Here is a 21,751-nt window from a genome sequence, read left to right on the forward strand (position 1 = left end):
TTTCCATTGATGGACAAGCTCTCTTTCCTGGCCAATGATCGTGGCCGAATGCCTCCTTCCGGGTTAGATTGGGCCAATTGAATCGTTGGTCGTTCAGGACCGGCGGTCGGAGAGCCAATCAGCGCCGCGAATACAAATGGCTTGTTCCAGCTGGGTTGCGCTGGAGGGAGATGGCGGGCCAGGGAGATCCGGTGCAGAGAGAGATTCACCAAGACTGGGCGAACAGGGAGTACATCGAAGTCATCACCAGCAGCATCAAGAAGATTGCCGATTTCCTCAACTCATTTGGTAAGCAGCCGGGGCGATAAGAGGAGAGCTTCCTTTCCTCACCTATTCACTTCAGTGGGTGTCTGCAACGCCGGGGCTTGTGGCCTGCTTCTGCTAATATCCGGTATTAGCAGAACCCTTGGCAGAAAAAATAATACTGCATCTAATGTCCAGTTATTGGTTTAAAATGGTAGCAGCGATATTTGAAGGGCGAAGTATTTATTTGGTAAGTGCCGGGATTCATCCCTCATCAGTTGTTGATTTAAAAAGCAGGCTCGTCGGATACCTCTATTTCTACGAATCTTTCGTGTCTGATCAGACAATGTTTGCAGTGCAGTGGTCTTTAGCGGATTGCAGCTGTCGCCTGCAAATGTTACAAGTATTGTGAGCTTTCTTCAAGTAAGGAATATGTGTTGAATGTACCAACGCTGTTACATGTTCATAAAAATTGCCTCTCAGATTGCCTGCTACTTTAAACTAATCAGACCCTAAATAGCTGTAACTTGAAATTCACAAAACACTGAAGAGGATGGGCTGCTGTTTGAATGATCCCTGTGTGTTCAATAGCGTGTTAAAGAGTTTTTAAACCTCCTTCTACCTGTTGTTCGAACATTAATATAGAATCAGAATAGGGTTTTTATCACTGGCACACAGGTATGTTGTGAAATATTGTTTTGTGGAGGCAGAATAGTGTGATACATTTAAAAATAAATTACAGTAAGGATATATTAAGTACGTAGTGCAAATGAATAAAAAATAGTGAAGCAACACACCAAAAAATTTGTGCGTTGCTTGAAATTCCAGCATCTGCAGATTTCCTCGTGTTTGCGTTTTTTTAAAAAAAAAGTGAAGTAGTTTTCATGAGCTGATTGTTTGTTCAGAAGTCTGATGGTGCAGGGGAAGAAGTTGTTCCTAAAACATTAATTGTGTGTCGTCAGGCTTCTATACCTTCTCTCTGATGGTAGTAATGACAAGAGGACATCTGTTGAGGTCCCTAATGATGGATGCTGACTTTTTGGCGATGTTGATGCTGGGCAGGCTGGTGCCATGGTGGAGCAGAGTGAGTCTGCAGCTCGGCAGCCTTTTCCGATTCTGTGCAGTGGCCCCTCCATACCAGACAGCCATGTAACCAGTCAGAATGCTGTCTGAAGTACTGCTGTAGAAATCTGCTTGGGTTTTAGATGTCATATGAAATCTCCTCAAACCTAATGAAATAGCTGCTGGCGTAGCTATTTTGTAACTGCATTAATATGTTGGACCCAGGATAGATAGTCAGAGATGACAATGAAGAGATGAACTCTGTAGGAGACAAAAAAATCACGTTGACAACACTGTCTTGAGCACAAGTAAAAGTAATGTCAAAATTTATTATCAAAAAGTGTGTCTGTTGCTATATACTAACTTCAGATTCACTTTCTTGCAGCCTTTTATAGGAAAAGTAGGCATAGTTATTTTAAAACCGTAAACATGAGGAATTCTGCAGATGCTGGAAATTCAAGCAACACACATCAAAGTTGCTGGTGAACGCAGCAGGCCAGGCAGCATCTCTAGGAAGAGGTACAGTCGACGTTTCGGGCAGAGACCCTTCGTCAGGACTAACTGAAGGAAGAACTAGTAAGAGATTTGAAAGTGGGAAGACCACCTCTCCCGAGAGATGCTGCCTGGCCTGCTGCGTTCACCAGCAACTTTGATGTGTGTTGCATGCATAGTTATTGTATGTTTAAAGGCTGGCAAACAACCAACATGTAAAAGACAAACTGCAAATTTAAAAAAAGTACTGACAGCATGTCTTTAAGTGTCCTTGAAAGTGAGTTTGTAGGTTATGAAATCATTTCAGAGTTGTGGGGAATGAAGTTATCCATGCTGATGCAGGAGCCTGGTGGTTGTAGGGTGATAACTGCTCTTGAAGTGAGAAGAGATGATGGGGGTCTTGGGGCAATGGTTCATGTGACAGCACTCAATGTAAATGTGGTCAATGCTGGGGAGGGATTTGCCTGTGTGGGCCTGGGTCACTTTCTGTAGCCTTTTCCATTCCTGGGCATTGACGTTTCCTTACCAGGCTGTTCAATCTGTCGTTTTGATGACATTTGCCTCATCTATATTCCAAATTGCTGAAGCTGGGCTCCTCAAAATAATATTGGCAATAATGTGAACTTTTGTTTGTGTTTCCTAAAGAGTTCCATTCTCCTATAGTGAAAAATGTGGTTAACTACATTGAGAATTGTTGCTTGGTCGATGATGGCCAGCTGACTGAAATTGAATTTCATTGTTGAAAGGAATTATGACAGTTGTACGTAAGAGTTAATTAGAAAAACATGATTTTTAAATAAGATTGCTGTATATTTGTTTTTGATTGGATTTTGATTAGTGCCCATACCTATTTGTGACATTATGCAATTCAAAATATTTCTGAGAGTCAGCTTGGACTTGGGATTTCCTTGCCCATGTCAATCATTACAGATATACATGAGGTGAACCATAACTGTAGACCTGTGAGTTGCTTCTCAGATCTCTGAAACTTGCTGAACAAAGGAGAGAATCAAGTCAGATGATTACTTCATTTTGAGTATCAAAGTTAATGTAGAATGATTATTCATATCTGCATTAAAGTATATCTTCACTTACTTTCCAAAGTTGCGATCAGTCCTGTGTTTTGAACATGTATCCAGGTTGTAATTAGTTTTTAAAAATAAGGCATTTGAAATTAGTTTGCCAGCCTGTCGTGGGCCCTAAACGTTTGAATGAGTGTCCCATGTGGGACCTTGTCAGAGGCTTTACTGAGATGTACTGGATCTCACCTATAACCCTGCTACCATCCGTGCACTTTGTCTTCTCTTGATCTTTCCTTGACAAAGCCAGATTGGTTTCTGATTACATACTAACTTTCCAAGTGTTGATTCATCCCCTTTGTCAGAATTTTTCCCAATAGCTTCCTATCCCTAAGATTTTTGTCTTAAAGGTGTGCAAGATGATAAGAGGCATAGATAGTGGACAACCAGAGTTTTTACCAGGGTGGAAATGGCTAATGTGAGGCAGCATAATTTTAAAATGTTTGGAGAAAAGTATAGGGGGTGATGTCAGAGGTAGATGTTTTTTCTCTTTACACAACGGTATGTGTGTGAAACGTGCTGCTGGAGCAGTGGTACAATAGAATTTATGAAAAACAATTAAGTCTGACAAACAACCAATGTGAGAAAGAAGGCAACTGCACAAATCTTTGTAAAACTTGGTGTGTGTTTTTAAAGGTAGAGATACTGTATGGTAGTAAGTCCTTCTGGCCCAACGAACCCATGCCGTACAATTACACCATGTGACCAATTGACCTAGCAACCTGTGTTATTTTTTGGAATGTAGAAGAAGACTGGAGCGCCGGGAGGAAACAATGGTTATGGGAGAAGAGGCAAACTCTTTGCAGGCAGTGCTGGGAATTGAACTCTGGTCGGTGGTGCTGTGTCTGACAAAGCCTTTCCTGAGTTTTACTCGTTATTTGCTTGTCTGCTGTATTAAAGCTCTTTTTTTTAGATAACATAGAATGTTGTTTTCCTAGTAGCTATTTGAAGGTTGGTGGAATTGTGGATAGTGTGGTTGTAGGTTGCAACAGGGCATTGACAGAATACAGAACTTGGCGGAGGAATGGCTGACAAACTTCAATGTGGAGAAGTGTGAAGGGATTAATTTCAGAAGGTCAGATTTAAAGGTGGAGTACAGGAATAACGGCGGGATTTTAGCAGTGTGGAGGAACAGCGGGATATGGGGTCCATGTCTATAGATCCTCAAAGTTTCTGTGCAAGTTGATAGGGTTGTTAAGAAGTCATATGGTACGCTGGCCTTCATTAGACAGGGGATTAAGTTCAAGAACCATGAGATAATGTTACAGCTCCATAAAACCTTGGCTAAACCACACTTAAAATATCGTGTTCAGTTCTGGTCACCTCATTATAGGAAAGATGTGGAAGCTTTAGGGAGGGGGCAGAGGAGATTTACCAGGATGCTGTCTGGACCAGAGGGGCATGTCTTATGGATTGAGCAAGCTAGGGCTTTTATCTTTAGAGTGTAAGAGGCTAAGATGTGACTTGATAATGGTACAAAATGTTAAGAGGCATAGATAGAGTAGATAGCCAAAGACTTTTTACCAGGGTGGAAATGGCTAAAACAAGGGGGCATAATTTTAAGGTAAATGGAGGAAAGTATGGGAAATTAGGGATAGAGACTGACTGTTGGCATTGCCAGCAATCCTTTATCCATGATTGAGTTGAATGCCCTTCACCAGTTAACTGTTTCAAGGAAGCCACCTAGCCCTTGGTTTTGCTTCATAACATAGAACATTATAGCATGCTACTGACCTTTTAACCTACTCGAATCCAACCCTCCACTTTTCTACCATCCATGTGCCCAGGAGTTTTTTTCCCAAATGCCCCAATATATCTGACAACCGCCTGTGCACGTGGACAGTCAGTCTCTGTCCCTAATTTCCTTGAATTGAGGAGGTAGTTGAGAATCAGCTGGAAAGTGGGTCTGCAGTGGTACGTAGGACAGACTGAGCAAAGCTGGGTGAGCTCCTTTCCTGGAATTTTCTTGACACATCCCAATGATTCTTTATTCAGTCTTGATCAAGGGTCTCAACCCAAAATGTTGCCAGTGATATGGTAATAATTTGTGGTGTGTACCTTGATCCAGAGGAATGTTGTTCTGTTTAGCAGTATACATGTGTATGGTTGAATAACAATAAATTGAACTTAAGTTTATTCCTCTCCATAGATGCTGCCTGAATTGCTAAATACATTCAGCATTTTGTGTTACTCTGGTTTTCAAGCATATGCAGAATCCCTTGTGTCCCAGTAGATTTGTGCCTCAAATCACCACTGATGACATCTTTAAGAGGCAGTGGCTTGAGAAGGCAGCATCCATCATTAAAGACCCTCACCATCGGGGATTTGCTGTCTTCTTACTGCTGTCATCAGGTCTAATATCACTGGTATATGCAGGAAATTTGTTGTCTTATGGGAGCAGTACAGTACAATACATAATAAAAACATATAATAAGAAACATATTTAAATTAGTGCAAGAAGAGGGGGGAATTTAGATGGCGAGGTGGAGGTGTGAGACACTCCTTCCCTCTACTAGCCTGGAGGGCACCATTGGACAATGTGTGGCATCTGCTTAGTCCACCCCCTCCCCCAGTCAATCTTGTGAAACCTTGGGAGCAGCTGGCGGGTGGCCGTATGGGTAGCTGGTACATGTCACGTCTTGGTTATGCAGCCACTAACCCAGGCAGTCAACTTCTGAAAAATATTGATAATGGCTGAGGTCACTTGTCTCGTAAAGGCACTGCCCAGAAGAAGGCAATGGCAAACCCCTTGTATAGGAAGATTTGCCAAGAACGATCCTGATGATACAGCACTGCACATGATGTTCTGTAATTGATAGCAATTTGTAGTAATTTTATGTGTGCACTGTACTGCTGCTACGAAACAAATTTGAATCATATAAAGCAGTGATAATAAACCTGATTCTAATTCTTCAAACTTGTTTTTGCACACCCTGGTATTGTTTCAAGGAGAGCATTTATTGATAATTCTTGTTTGCCCTTAAACTGAGAGGCTTTTAGGGCAGGTTTAAGAGCCAGCCTGCTTGGTGTGGTCTGGCATTACAGACAGGCTAGACTGGGGAAGGGTAGCAAATTTACTGCCTTGCGGAAATGATTGAACCAGGTAGGTTTTTGCAACGGTTCAATGTGCTTTATGGTCACTATAACTAATTGTTTTAGACCAAATTTCTATATTGTGTACTGGACTTGAATCCAACAGTTGCTGTGGTGAGATTTGAACTCTGGGTTGTTAGTACAGAGGTTAGCACAACACTTTATAATGTGTCAGCTGTAAGATTAGGGTTCAAGTCCTACTGCTGTCTACAAAGAGTTTGTGCGTTCTTCTCATGGCCTTGTGGTACCCTACAGATGCTGTGGTTTCCTCCCACACCCAATAGATGTGCAAGTTAGGGGTAGTTAGTTGTGGGCATACAATGTTGGTGCCAGAAGCGTGTCAACACTCGTGGGCCACCTCCAGCTCTTAACTAACGTGAGTGAGGCATTTCACTGAAGTTTCGATGTATGTGTGATAAATAAAGGCAATTTGATGTCTCTGGACCTGTAATCACAGGAGTTTCTTCTAAACCTTTTGAATATTGAAAGGTCGAGATAGAGTGGATGCGGAGAGGGTGTTTCCTCTTGTGGGGAGGTCTAGGATCAAAAGGCCCGGTCTCAGAATATGAGGACGTACCTTTAGAGCAGTGAGGAATTTCTTTAGCCAGTGGGTGGTGAATCAGAGGAATTCATCGCCACAGACAGCTGTGGAGGCCAAGTCATTGGGTATGTTGAAAGTAAAGATTGATAAGTTATTGACTAGTAAGGGTGTTAAAAGTTATTGGGAGAAGACAGGAGAATGAGGTTGAGGGACAATAATTGCAAAGCAGACTCGATGGGCTGAATGGCCTGATTCTACTCTCATGTCCCTCTGAGTGATAGAAACTTCTGCAGTATTTTAAATGCTTAAATGTAAATCCCCAGCTGTGTTTAGGAGGAGGGGTGTGGGACAGTTGCGGGGGGGGGGGGGTGTGAACTTTTATCTCTATCAGTGATCACTGCCACTAATCCACATCCCATCATATGCTAAACAGTCACCACCACCTATTCAGTTAAATAGGGGCTGATCTGCTCCTTGTTTATCCATTTTAACTTTAATTTTTTTTTCCTTTTTTTTTGGTCTGGAAAGCAGTCATGGTCCATGGCTCCACAGAGGGAGTTATTCTAGACCTCTACATTGCTTCATACTGGAAATAAATGCCTCATGTTGACCCTTTTTTTAAAAAAAAAGGATTGGTTCATGTGCAACCATTGGCAGCTGCAAAGGAAGAAAGCTTCTCGCTTGAACTGTGTTGGGGCTGGATGGCCGCGTTTGTAATTGCAGCAAACGACATCTGTTTCTAAAAGTTTCTATTTAACGACAGCCAAAAACACAAGGGATCATGCAGATGTTGGAAATCTAGAGCAACATGCATAAAATGCTGGAGGAACTCAGTAAGTCAGCCAGAATCTATGGAGATGCATAAAAAGTTGATGCTTTGGGCCATTTGCTCCCGTTCATAGATGCTCCCTATCCTGTTGATTTCCAGCACCTGCAGATCTCGTGTTTACTTTTATACATTCTACCTGTGATGGTGTGGGATTCCTGTTTACTTTAGTTTCATAGAAACATAGAAAACCTACAGCACAATACAGGCCCTTTGGCCCACAAAGCTGTGCCGAACATGTCCTTGCCTCAGAACTACCTAGGCTTACCCATAAGCCCTCTATTTTGCTAAGCTCCATGTATCCATCCAGGAGTCTTCATTCCGCCTCCACCACCGCCGCGGGCAGCCCATTCCACACACTTACCACTCTCTGCGTTTATTTAAAAAAAACTTACCTCTGACATCTCCTCTGTACCTACTTCCAAGCACCTTAAGACTATGCCGTCCTGTGCTAGCCATTTCAACATTGGGGGGGAAGCCTCTGACTATCCACACGATCAATGCCTCTCATTATCTTGTACACCTCTATCAGGTCACCTCTCATCCTCCGTCGCTCCAGGGAGAAAAGGCTGAGTTCACTCAACCTGTTCTCATAAGGCATGCCCCCCAATCCAGGCAACATCCTTGTAAGTCTCCTCTGCACCCCCATGTCCTTCCTGTAGTGAGGTGACCAGAATTGAGCACAGTACTCCCAAGTAGGGTCTGACCGGGGTCCTATATAGCTGCAACATTACCTCTCGGCTCTTAAACTCAACCCCACAATTGACAAAGGACAATGCACAGTTTGCCTTCTTAACCACAGAGTCAACCAGCGTAGCAGCTTTGAGTGTCCTATGGACTCAGACCCCAAGATCCCTCTGATCCTCCACACTGCCAACAGTCTTGCCATTAATACTATATTCTGCCATCATATTTGACCTACCAAAATGAACCACCTCACATTTATCTGGGTTGAACTCCATCTGCCACTTCTCAGCCCAGTTTTGCATCCTATGAGTGTTCCGCTGTAACCTCTGACAGCCCTCCACACTATCCACAACACCCCCAACCTTCGTATCATCAGCAAATTTACTAACCCATCCCTCCACTTCATCATCCAGGTCATTTATAAAAATCACAGAATAGGTGTCCCGGAACAGATCCCTGAGGCACACCACTGGTCACTGGCCTCCATGCAGAATATGACCCGACCACTCTTTGCCTTCTGTGGGCAAGCCAGTTCTGGATCCACAAAGCAATGTCCCCTTGGATCCCATGTCTCCTTACCTTCTCAATAAGCCTTGCATGGGGTACCTTATCAAATGCCTTGCTGAAATCCATATACACTACATCTACTGCTCTTCCTTCATCAATGTGTTTAGTCACATCCTCAAAAAATTCAGTCAGGTTCATAAGGCACGACCTGCCTTTGACAAAGCCATGCTGACTATTCCTAATCATATTATGCCTCTCCAAATGTTCATAAATCCTGCCTCTCAGGATCTTCTCTATCAGTTTACCAACCACTGAAGTGAGACTCACTGGTCTATAATTTCCTGGGCTATTTCTACTCCCTTTCTTGAATAAGGGAACAATATCTGCAACCCTCCAATCCTTCAGAACCTCTCTCATCCTCATTGATAATGCAAAGATCATCGCCAGAGGCTCAGCAACTCCTCCCTTGCCTCTCATAGTAGCCTGGGGTACATTCCGTCCGGTCCTGGTGACTTATCCAACTTGAAGTTTTCCAAAAGCTCCAGCACATCCTCTTCCTTAATATCTACATGCTCAAGCTTTTCCTCTCACATTCCAAAGACGTACAGGTTAGTAGGTTACATGGATGTAATTGGGTGGTATGGGCCTGTTTTCTAAAATGAATGAATTGGTTGAATGTTGTATCTCTAAATGCAGAATGAATTGCTCCATCTATTGAAAAAGTTCAGTGCAGGTAAATGATTAAGTGCCGGATCATAATGAGGTGATCTCTCAAAATGCAATAGCCATCCTTTATCTGGATTGAGCTCAGTCGATGCTGGAACGGTGAATAGATGGCCTGTAAAGAGGAGGTGGAAAGGCATGAGGCCCAGTGCCAGGCAAATGACCTTTTTCCTTAATGTCACCAAGATAAAGGAGATGGTTATTGACTTCAGGGGAGCTTGCATCAGTCATGTCCCTCTTTACATTGGCAGCACAGCAGTGGAAACTACGAGCAGTTTTTGAAACTCGCACAACCTCTCGTGTTCCCGGAATACATCCTACACAATCTGGAAAGCTCACCAATGCCTCTGCTCTCTGAGGAGCTGAAGAGAGCTAGACTATGCTCATCTGTACTCGCGTCCTTCTATAGATGTGCCATAGAGAACATCCTGATGTGCTGCATCAGTGCGCGGTATGGAAACTGCACGGTGGCAGGCAGCAAGTCTCTACCACAGATAGTCACAACGGCGCAGCTGATCACTGGCACCAGCCTACTTGCCACTGGGGTCACGTATACAGACAGGCACCGAGGAAAGGCCAGTAACGACATGAAGCATCCCACCCACCCTGCTCATGGATTGTTTCTCGCACTCCCGTAAGGGAACAGACTCCATAATCTCCGTGCCAGGACCCCCAGGCTCAAGCAGTGGTTGATCAACACCTTTGTCCATGAACCCACTGCACCACTGACTTTTCATTTCCTGTCAGCCATTTTATGTACAGACTGTCCTGTGCCTAGCAACACTTCATAGACATAACAATTAATGTATAGAAGCTACCTTATGTATTTATACTTACTGTGTTTTTATTTTTGTCTTGTTTATCTTAATGTTTTTGTGCTACATCAAATTTGGAGAAACAATTATTTCATTCTTCTTTATTCTTGTGTCCTGGAGATGAAATCAACAACCTCGCCATCTTGAGCAGTGCTCACAAAACGCTGGAGGAATTCAACAAGTTGGGCAGCATGTATGGAGGAGAATAAACAGTCGACGTTTGGGCCAAGATCTCTCATCAGGACTGTAAAGGAAGGGGCCAGAAGAGGGGTTAGGAGCACAATCAGATGGTTTGAAAGCCATTTGTCAGCTCTCAGTCAGGAATGGAAAGGAAGGGGGCAGAAGACAGAACAAGAAGGTGGGGGGGAGGTAAAGGAGATGGGCAAAACCAGGTGTGGGGTAGATGGGTAGTGAAGGGAGACGCAGGGAGGTGATAGATGGACAAGGTAGAGGGCTGGAGTACTTCAGTTGTCTCTATATTCCACTATCAGCAGACTCCTGTGTTTTCAAGTTTACTTCTGTATTGCAGGTAAAGTTTAAAGAAAAATTGTGGGTTTACCAATGATGTTACTTACCTTGCAGCCTTGATTCCCTGAAAGAGAAACCTTGTGTCTGTCACATGTCCCTAGAAATGTAATGTGATTTCTTTTTATCTTTGCAGACATGTCCTGCCGTTCCCGGCTAGCCACACTGAATGAGAAGCTAACAGCTCTAGAACGAAGGATTGAATACATTGAAGCACGGGTAAGAGGGCTGTGGTTGAATTCAGTTTTCTGACTGGACATTTACTTGAGGGGAAACATTTAATTCTTTGGTACTGAGTACTACTGAAGCTTTAAGATGTTCCTCTGTTATCTGTACAAAGCATTCCATAAGACATAGAAGCAGAATTAGGCCATTCAGCCCATCGAGACTGCTCTGCCATTCCATCATGGCGGATCCTGGATCCCACTCAACCCCATGCACCTGCTGCCTTGCCATATCCTTTGATGCCCTGACCGATCAGCAAACTATCAACTTCCCCCGTAAATATATGCACTCACCTGGCCTCCACTGTGGCAGAACATTCCATAGATTCACTACTCTCTGGCTTAAAAAAAAATCCTTCTTGCCTCTGTTTTAAAGCGTCACCCCTCAATTTTGAGGTTGTGCCCTCTAGTTCTGGATACCCCCACCATAGGAAACATCCTCTCCACATCCACCCAGTTCTTTCAACATTAAGTGGGTTTCAATGAGATTCCCCTGCCGCATACTTCTAAATTCCAGTGAGTACACCCCTTCATTCCTGGAATCATCCTCATGAACCTGCTCTGGACTCTCTCCAATGACCACACATCCTCTCTGAGTTATAAGGTCCAAAACTGTTGACAATACTCCAAGTGTGGCCTGACTACTGTCTTATGAAAGGCTCAACATTATCTCCTTGTTTTTTATATTCTATTCACCTTGAAATAAATGCCAACATTGCATTTGCCACCTTTACCACAGACTCAGCCTGTAAATTAACCTTCTGGGAGTCTTGCACGAGGACTCCTAAATCTGTCTACACTTGAGATGTTTGAACCTTCTCCCCATTTGGATAATAGTCTGTACAATTCCTTTTACCAAAATGCATTGTCATACATTTCCCAACACCGTATTCCATTGGCCACTTTTTTGCCCATTCTTCTAATTTGTCTTAAGTCCTGCTGCAATCACATTGCTTCCTCAGCACTACCTGAGTGTATAAATTTGGAAATCTATTCTAGTGAGCTGCTGAGTGAGAGTACGGGAAGCACAGGTGCTTCGATTCATGATGTGCTGACCTTTTAACCTATTCTGTGATCAGTGTAACCCTTCCCAACACATGACCCATAACCCTGCATTCTCTTCCATTCATGTGCCTGTCTAAGAGTCTCTTAAATATCAGCCTTCACCACCACCTCCAGCAGTGCATTCCAGACACTTTCTGTGTTTTTGGGGGGGGGGGGGCGGGGAGAAATACCTTGCCTCTGACTTTACCTCCACTTTTATCTTAAAAGGATCTACTCTGGGTTTAGCCATTGCCACCCTGGGGAAGAGGTGCTGGCTGTCTAACTCCAGCTGTACCCCTTGATACTTGCAATAAGTCACCTTTCATCCTCCAAAGAGAAGCCCTAATTCACTCAGCCTTTCCTCATAAGACATTTTCTCTAATCTCTGCAGCATCCTGGTAAATCTCCTCTGCACCCTTTCTAAAACTTCCACATCCTTCCTCGAAATAGGCGACCAGAACGAAACACAATATTCATATGGTGGGAGAGCCTGACCAGAGGACGCAACCTCAGGATAGAGGGGCATCTTTTTAGAATGGAGATGAGGAGAAATTTCTTTAGCCAGAGTGTGGTGAATCTGTGGAATTCGTTGCCACTGGCTGCTGTGGAGTTCAAGTCACTGGGTATATTTAAGGCAGAGGTTGATAAATTCTTGATTGGTCAGGGCATGAAGGGTTATGAGAGAATGCAGGGGATTGGGCTGTGAGAGAAATTGGATGAGCCATGATGAAATGGCAGAGCAGACTCGATGGGCCAAATGGTCTAATTCTGCTCCTATGTCTTGTGATCTAACCAGAGACTTGTAGAGCTGCAACGTTACCTCATGGCTTTTGTAACCAACATTTCTACAAATACATTGCTGTTAATACATTCCTTGAGGAGAACATTATTTCCACGTAACTTAATTATGTCAGCCTCTTGTGCAATACTCATTTTTCTTCAGATTTAAAGTCCAATGGGAAAAGTAACATTCTGTAGAAGCATACGTTACAGATGACCCTTGCAGTTTTCACTTATTATTTATTCAGAGATACAGCATGGTATAGGTGGCGGAGTGGCGATGCATCTCCTCCAAAAGAGATGTATAGCAGTCTTTCCCCCTGCTAGTCTGCAGGTCACCCTTGGCCAATGTGTAGAAACTGCTCAGCTCTTCTTCTCCCCCCACCCTGATCGGGGGCTCACCTGAAGCCATGGGAGCAGGTGGTGGATGGTCATATGAGCAGCTGGTGTATATCCCAAGTCCTGGTTATACAACCACTGATGTCAGACACACAATTTCTGAAGGGCGTTGGTGATGGCTGGGGTCACCCATCTTGTCAAGACACTGCCCAGAAGAATGAAATGGCAAACCAAATCTGTAGAGGGGAAAAAAAATTGCCAGGAACAATCTTGGTCATGGAAAGAACAGGATTGCCCACGTCATACGACACAGCACATCGTGAACAAGCAGCACAGTAACAGGCCCTTCCTGCCCAATGAGCCTAGGCTGACCAATTATATTCATGTGACCAATTAACTTACTGACCTGTACATCTTTGGAATGTGGGAGGAAACCCATGCAGTCTCGTGGAGTTGTACAAACTCCTTATGACAGAGGCAGAATTGAACAAGGGTCATTGGCACTATAATAGTGTTATGCTAATTGCTATGTGTTGAAGAATCTTCTGTTTTGCCATGTTTTACTGTAAGAGAGTTTACCCTGTTATCAAACAGAAACAAAGACATAGACCTTGGTGCAGGTTTTCCCAGCCATCCGAAGGTAGAGCGTTTCTACGAAACAGTTTGTAAGCCGGAATGTCGTAAAGCAAAGAAGCAAATACCATTTATTTATATGGGGAAAATTTGTGAGCGTTCGCAAACCCAAAAATAACCTACCAAATCATGCCAAATAACACATAAAACTTAAAATAACAGTAACATATAGTAAAAGCAGGAATGATATGATAAATACACAGCCTTTATAAAGTAGAAATACTTCTCTACAATCATTGCCGCACTGTTCTCTGTAGCGAAAATCTCACGCAAGCACTCTCGGCAGAAACACGACGCAATTGCTCTTGGCAAAAACACTGTCCAGTAACCTTTAAGCTATGAAACTGCCAAATCATATCAAATAACACGTAAAAATACACAGCCTATATAAAGTAAAAATAATGTATGTACAGTGTAGAATCACTTACCGGAATCGGGAAGACCGCGCCGAGCACACTGATGATGGTGTGTTAGGCTGAGTCGTCAGAGTTTGGGTGGTGCAGTGGCCTCCACCCTCCGGGCAGCGAACCGATACTGATTCACGAAACATGCAGCGGTACAGCCGTGGCCGGGACACATCCAGCGCATCTTTAAGAAAAAAGCTGAAATAAACAAGCTAATTAATTAGGTGCTGCCTGGCACGTAAATGTTGGCCCAGATCAGAGGCGATTGCCGATTGCATCACCTCTGATCTGGGCCAACATTTACGTGCCAGGCAGCACCTAATTAATTAGCTTGTTTATTTCGGCTTTTTTCTTAAAGATGTGCTGTGTGCCTCCCGGCTACCGCTGCATTCTCCGCGAATCGGTATCTGTCCGTGGCCCGGGGGTTGGGACCACTGGGGTGGTGGGACACGGGGGTGTCACCTCATCATCGATCAGGGCAGGCAGGTCGTCATCTTCTATGTCTGCCTGCCTCGATGGCGAAGGTCGAGGTTCGTCGTCTGCTGTGGCTGATGTGGAAGGCTTGAAAAACGACAGTATGCTTGACTGCTAGCCTTGTGCATTTTTCTATCATACAGTTCTTTGTAAGTACTCAAACCATCTTGCAAATATGCCCTAAACCTATGTACCCTTTCAAAATTAAAGCCATACTTTATCATTGTGGCGAAAATCTTGTGCAGTTGCTTCATGTTCAGTTCCTGGATGACTTCGTTTGCTACTGCATTTGGTTTCGATTGTTATCCTTTCCTCTTCCAATTGCATCAGCTCTTCCTGTATCAGTTCTTGGTCATGGGATGCCAAAACCTCTTCAACATCATCTTTGTCAACTTCCACAAGCCAAACTCACTTTGTCCTTACTTCGTTCACCACAATTGAAACGCTTAATTATGTCTAGTTTTACGCTAAGTGTAACACCCTTACAAGTTCTTTTAGGCTTTTCCGATACTTTAGAACTCATCTTACTAACGGCTGCTCACAGGCACGTGTTTAAGCAGTGCCGGCGAGAATGCAGTTCCGAATCCGGGGGAGGAGCGGCTGCTCGGGGCGCGCGCTGTTTTTTTTCGTAACAGTGAAAACACCTTCTGTTAGCGAAAACAGGTAACTAATGTAGGTCCTTCGTAACAGTGAGGTTTCGTAAAGTGAACGTTCAAAAAGCGGGGGACAGCTGTATATGTTTAACCCTTTAATACGTGATCACAGGGAGCTGTTGCCTTACGACTCCGCCAATGTCAGGTTACATTTTAAAATTTATACAGTAAATTCTGGGCAATAGCCAGTTGTTAAACATACTTGGTCAGTAATTTCAAGAAGTACTTGTTGGGTATCAGCCAGTTCACAAATGTTTCTGGGCGTTACACAAAATTAGAACTGCATGTCCACATTCAGTTCCTCTATTAGCCAGACACTCTCAGACAAAGGTTAACAATGCTTCATTATTGGCATGATCTATTGCTAGCTATTGTTAGCTAGCACAAGCAAGACAGCATCTGCGTCATATCCTGTCACCCTCATGATGCAAATCTTGAGCAATACTTGGCTAGTCAAGCTTGACGACAAAATTTAATTTTCTTCCACTCCATGCTACTGTACTGCTCAACTTTGGAATAGTTTTTATTATATCACTGTTGTGGAATTTTGGGTGACTATCCACTCATTCAGCTTCATAGCATCTTGATCCTTGGGTTCAACCATCTTTCATTTCACCTTAGAATGAAATTCAGCTCGTGCTAGTCACAGCTGAAAGCAAGCTCAAACATCTTGCCAAGAGTACTGACTTCTTAACAAGCACGTGCACAAAACTTCCCCTCGTGATCAGAACCATTGGATGTGATGGATAAATGTAAGAGATCATTAAGTATTTAGGACATTGCATCAGGTTCCAGGACTGCCTCTCCTTTTTCCACACCTAAACAGAAGGTGAAATATCCGTGATCACCTGTTCCTGATTTTCCCCTGCTGATGAGAGCTTTCTTCTCCCTTAAACCTGGCTTCCCTCTACACCTTCATTGACTTTTTGTGTTTGTCTCAATTTTAAAATTAACTTTATTTGTAACATCACAAACAAGAGAAAATCTGCAGATGCTGGAAATCCAAGCAATACGCACAAAATGCTGGAGGAACTCAGCAGGCCAGGCAGCATCTGTGGGGGGAAAGGATACAGTCCATGTTTCAGGCTGAGGCTCTTCATCAGGATCAGATAGATATATATCTTTGATCCTGATGTAAGGTTAGGGTTCATATATCAGCAAAAAAAAAGTGAGGTAATGTTCTTGGTTTCGATGTGCATTCAGAAATCAGGTGGCAGAGGGGAAGAAGGTGTTCCTGAATCGTTGTGTGTGTGTGTGTGTGTGTGTGTGTGTGTGTGTGTGTGCGCGCGCGCCTTCAGGCTCCTGTATCTCCTTCCTGATGGTAGCAATGAGAACAGGGCATGTCCTGGCTGATGGTAGTCCTTGATGATGGATGCTGCCTTTGAGACATCATTCTTTGAAGATGTCCTGTATATTACGGAGGCTAGTGCACATGACGGGTTTCCAAGTTTCTGCAGCTTGTTTTGACCCTCCTCCCTCTTCCCCCCCCCCACTCCCCCGATACCAGATGATATATCTGGTTAGAATGCTCTCCCTGGTACATCTGTAGAAATTTGCAAATGTCTCTGGTGACATCCCAAATCTCCTCAAACTTCTAATGAAATATAGCTGCAGTTGCATCTTCTTTGTAGCTTCATCAATATGTTAGGCCCAGGATAGATCCTCAGAAATATGGACATCCAGGAACTTGAATTTGCTCACTCTTGCCACTTCTGATCTCTCTGAGGACTTGTATGTGTTCCCTTGTCTTGCCCTTTCTGAAGTCCATGATCGTTTTTTTGATCTTGCTGGCAATGAGGGCAAGGGTGTTGCCGTGACACCATTCAACTAGCTGATTATCTTGCTCCTGTATGCCCTTTTGTCACCATCTGAAATTCTACCAACTGTAGTGTTGTCAGCAAATTTATAAATGGCATTTGAACTGTGCCTAGCCACGTAGTTGTGGTGTAGAGAATAGAGCAGTGTGCTAAGTGCACATTCCTGAGATGAGTGTATGTTGATTGTCAGTGAGGTGGAGATGTTACTTCCGACCTGCACAAATTGTGGTCTTCCAGTTAGGAAGTTGAGGATTCAGTTGCAGTGGGAGGTACAGAGGCCCAGGTTTTGGAGCTTTTTGATCAGAACTGTAGGAATGACTATGTTAAGCACTGAGCTGAAGTCAATAAACAGCAGCCTGATGTAGGAATTTGTGTAGTCCAGGTGATCCAAAGATCGCTATCACTGGTGCTGGTGTCACACTTAACTGCTACAATTCTGTAGCATAAAAGTATTAGTTGAAACTTTGAGGTCAATCTTGACCAACATTGCTATGGAAGATTGAGGTACACAGACAGTATCAGCCCTGCAGTAAGTGTACTGCTTGGAATGTGGAAAGAGGGAAGAAATTTTAATTTGAATTTTGTGGGAGAATGGTCACCTGCCAGCACCCTTGGTCTGTACGTTTGCTGGTAAAACCAGCTACATTTCAGTTTTTCCACTTTATTCAACGTTCAAAGTAAATTTATTATCAAAGGACAGGCCAACCTTCACTAATCCGGCACCATTGGGACCCGAGACGTGCTGGATTAGTGAAAATGCCGAATTACAGAAGGATCACATTAAGCATAATCAGTGCCGGATTATCGAAGGAACCGGATTACAGCTAGTCAGATTAGTGAAGGTCGACCTGTACATGTATATCAAATATACTACCCTGAGGTTAATTTTCTTGCAAGCACTCACAGTAGAACAAAGAAATACAATAGAATCAATGAAAAACTACACAGACTGACAAACAACCCATGTGCAAAAGACAAACTACAAATACATACAAAAATAAATAAATAATACTGAGACCTTGTAGATTCTTGAAAGGTAGTGCATGGATGTGGAATCGGTTCAGTGTTGAGCTGAGTGAAGTTACCCATGCTGATTCAGGAGCCTGATGGTAGAAGGGTAATAACTGTTCCTGGTTCAATGTGTTTGCAACTGATATTATTTAGTAAAGTACAATTATGGTGCGGTATGGCTGCAGTGGAAACGGCTGCTTTACAGGCGTATTTGTACAAACAAGGGCATGCAGATTGTACAAGACTGGTGGGACTGTGGGGGCGGGTGGGAGAGACCATGAGTGAAGCTGAGGTCGGGTTAAGGTTGTGCAGACTGTTGAAAGAGCCTGATTGTCAGTATAGCTGTTCCGAAACCTGGTGCTGTGGATCTGAGTTTTCTGAGCCTCCTGCCTGACAGCATCAGCAAGAAGTAGAGCTGGGAATTGTAGACAAAGTATTCACATGAAGTTGAGGCTTACCTTCAGAACAAACTTGCTCTTTATTATAAGTGGACATCAACAAACAAATCATTCATCTCTGAGTGAATGCTCCCCAGTCCAAAGATTTCCTCATTCATATCTACATCTTCCCCTAACTGTCTTGCCCTGCCCCCCATGCACTGTTTGTACATAATGAGGTAAACCTTTTCTAGTATGAAACTCAGTGGCCACTTTATTAGGTACTCCTTCTTAATGCAAATATCTAATTAGCCATTCATGTGACAGCAACTCAATGCATAACCATGCTGATATGGTCACGAGGTTCAGTTGTTGTCGTAACCGAACATCAGAATGGGATCGAAATGTGACAGAAGTAACTTTGAGCATGGAATAATTGTTGTTGCTAGACGGTGGTTTGAGAATCTGCTGATCTACTGGGATTTCCATACGCAAACATCTCTGGAGTTCACAGGACGGTGTGAGAAACAAAAAACATCCAGTGAGTGGTAGTTCTTGTTAATGAGAGGTCGGAGGAGGTAGCCAGTCTGGTTCGAGCTGATAGAAAGGCTTCAGTAACTCAGTTTGAACATTATAACAGCAGCAGCAGAAAAGAATCTCTGAACTCACGTGTCACACTTTGAGGTAGATGGGCCATACTGGCAGAAGGCCACTCCTGTACCTGGTAAAGTGGCCACTGTGTTGTATATGAGCTGTGTGCATTTCTGCCTTCACCTCATACGTACAATGGCAGGCTTCTGTTCCGATGTTTTGTGCAACCATCGTTGGATTAGCAACCAGGTATGCTTTTATTAATATACCTCTTGCCCATCCTCTAAGTCACCCCCCTCCCGTCTTTCTTCCCGGACCTCCTGTCCCATGATCCTCTCGTATCCCCTTTTGCTTATCACCTGTCCAGCTCTCGGCTCTATCCCTCCCCCTCCTGTCTTCTCCTATCATTTTGCAACTCCCCCTCCCCCTCCAGCTTTCAAATCCCTTACTCACTCTTCCTTCAGTTAGTCCTGACGAAGGGTCTCGGCCTGAAACGTCGACTGCGCCTCTTCCTATAGATGCTGCTTGGCCTGCTGCGTTCACCAGCAACTTTGATGCATGTTGCTTGAATTTCCAGCATCTGCAGAATTCCTGTTGTTTATGCTTTTATTAAAGTTCACTTTAGCCTACAGTTTGTGACTCAGGCCAGCTGAGCTGTTACAGACTTTTACTGCCTGGTACCAAACCTACAGCAACCTTTTTTTTCCCCCAGTCTCTCTGCTACATGTTCATTTCCCCCCTCTCTTTTTCTGCGCAGAACCAAGAAATCACTAATCCCGAACACAAGACTCTCCAGATGCTGGAAATCTTGAGTAACACACAAATGCTGGAGGAAAGCAGCAGCCTTGGGCAGCATCTATGGAAAGGGGCAAAGATGACACTTTGGGGCTGATAGTCCTCGTGAAGGCTGGAAAACAGGAAGAAGCTAGTATAAGAAGGTTGGGGGGTGCAGGGTGGGCAGGGAAAGTTTGAACATGATGAGTCAAACCCATGTAAAAGGGAAGGTTGGTTAGTGGGGGAGAAGAGGATAAAGTGAGAAGCTGGGAGGCGATAGGTGGAAAAGGCAGAGAGCTGAAGAAGGAAAATAGTAGAGTTGACCATAGGAAAATGAGATAGGGCAGGGGAGCAGAAGAAAAGAACAGGGAATGAGAAGAGAAAGAAGGGGTAGGGGGAGAAATTGATGTTCATGCCATCCGGTCGGAGGTTCCCCAGGTGGAACCTGTGGTGTTGCTCCTCCATCCTGAGTGTGACCTCATTGTGACAGTAGAGGAGGCCGTGGACTGACATTGGAATGGGGATTGAAATAAAAACAGTAGCCGGCAAGGAAATCCCAACTTGTTTCAGGTGGAGTGAAGGTGCTCACGATTCTCTGCTATGAATGTACTATCCCTACTAGCAAATCCTTGAAGATGGGTGGCCATTTTTCCTGCTTTGCACATGGATGCTGTCAATGTTAGGGAGGTCTGTGTCTGTGATGAGCTGTTGGGAGGAGCTGAGTATGGATGAACCAGTTCATGATGATGATTGCATTCAGAAGTTTGGTATTAACGATGCATATTTGCTTGCCCTGCAGGTAACGAAGGGTGAGACTCTGACCTAAATCGGTGGCATTTCAACCTCCGCTCGGAGTAATCATGAACTCGATGGAATCATGTCAGGGAAAAACAGATGCCGTGACTTGCCTAGCCATCAAACTTTTCCTTTTCTATCTTAACTCTTTTGATCATTAAAGGCTTTTTAACAAGAGAGCTCAAAGTAATTCAGACTGAGTTCCATTCCAAGGTGATTCCCTCATTTTTGAAGATGGCGGCACTGAGTAAAACAGTGAGTTGGAGATTGGGTGTAAAATTTGTGCCAACTGTTCATGGTGGAGTGGGTTTTTTTAATCTCCTTGATTTCAAGAATTGTGTTCTAACTTGTGTATTGTAAGTGGAGTCTTGTCTTTCCATTTATTCTTGATAAAATGTTTAACAGTTTGTAACCTCCAGCCTGTCAGCTGGCTAGCCTGCTCCTATGATGAGGGAATAATGACTGTTTCATATGTAACAAATTTTTTGGAGTTTCTGGGAGTGTACAACAAATAAATTGTCATTTTATTGTTTATTTTCATTGCTCCAATGTGTGTCACTATATATTAAAAATAAAGTGGTTGAAAACAATTTGGCATTAAATTTTATTTAATACTGTACCTGAAGGGGATTTTTTTTATTCTGTGGATTAATGAGGGTGAGAAGTGGGAGGGAGGATTTGGTGCAATGAAGAGTACAAGGATGTTGCTAGGACTTGAGGACCTGAGTAATAGAGAAAGGTTGAATAGGTTAGTATTTTATTCCTAGAGCACTGGAGAAAGGGGAGATTTGATAGAGGTATATGAAAATAATGAGTGCTTATAGGTACGGTAAATGCAAGCAGGCTTTTTTCCACTGAGATTGAATGAGGTTAGAGTTAGAGGTCATAGGTTAAAGGTGAAATGTACTATGGTTCAGCTGTAGGCTGTTGACACTGGGCAGAATAATAGTGTGGAGGATTTTGGCCAACTGGGATTGGGTAAATACCTTTAAGGCAATGGTCTTGTATCTATATTTCTTGATGCCTGGATCAGCAGAAAAACATGGAGCTGCCCTCTGCCCTTTTTTACACACCTGTTTTTGAATGTCCTGAATAGTGGGAAGTTCACATCTACAGATGCGCTGGTCTGTCCGCACCACTCTCTGCAGAGTCCTGCGATTGAGGGAAGTACAGTTCTCATACCAGGCAGTGATGCAGCCAGTCAGGATGCTCTCAATTGTGCCCCTGTAGAAAGTTCTTAGG

The 21,751-nt window shown here is 43.6% G+C and overlaps 1 protein-coding gene across 1 annotated transcript; it reads left to right on the forward strand.

Annotated features, from left to right (window-relative positions):
* Nucleotides 1-130: 130 nt before the first annotated feature.
* On the forward strand, nucleotides 131-21,110 carry brk1 (BRICK1 subunit of SCAR/WAVE actin nucleating complex). The gene is made up of 3 exons (XM_063068340.1): nucleotides 131-288; nucleotides 10,730-10,812; nucleotides 20,514-21,110. The coding sequence occupies exons 1-3, from the start codon at nucleotides 171-173 to the stop codon at nucleotides 20,538-20,540; spliced, it is 228 nt and encodes a 75-aa protein (XP_062924410.1). The 5' UTR covers nucleotides 131-170; the 3' UTR covers nucleotides 20,541-21,110.
* Nucleotides 21,111-21,751: the final 641 nt, after the last annotated feature.

Source organism: Mobula hypostoma, chromosome 15 (assembly GCF_963921235.1).
Source record: "Mobula hypostoma chromosome 15, sMobHyp1.1, whole genome shotgun sequence".
Classification (NCBI taxonomy): domain Eukaryota; kingdom Metazoa; phylum Chordata; class Chondrichthyes; order Myliobatiformes; family Myliobatidae; genus Mobula; species Mobula hypostoma.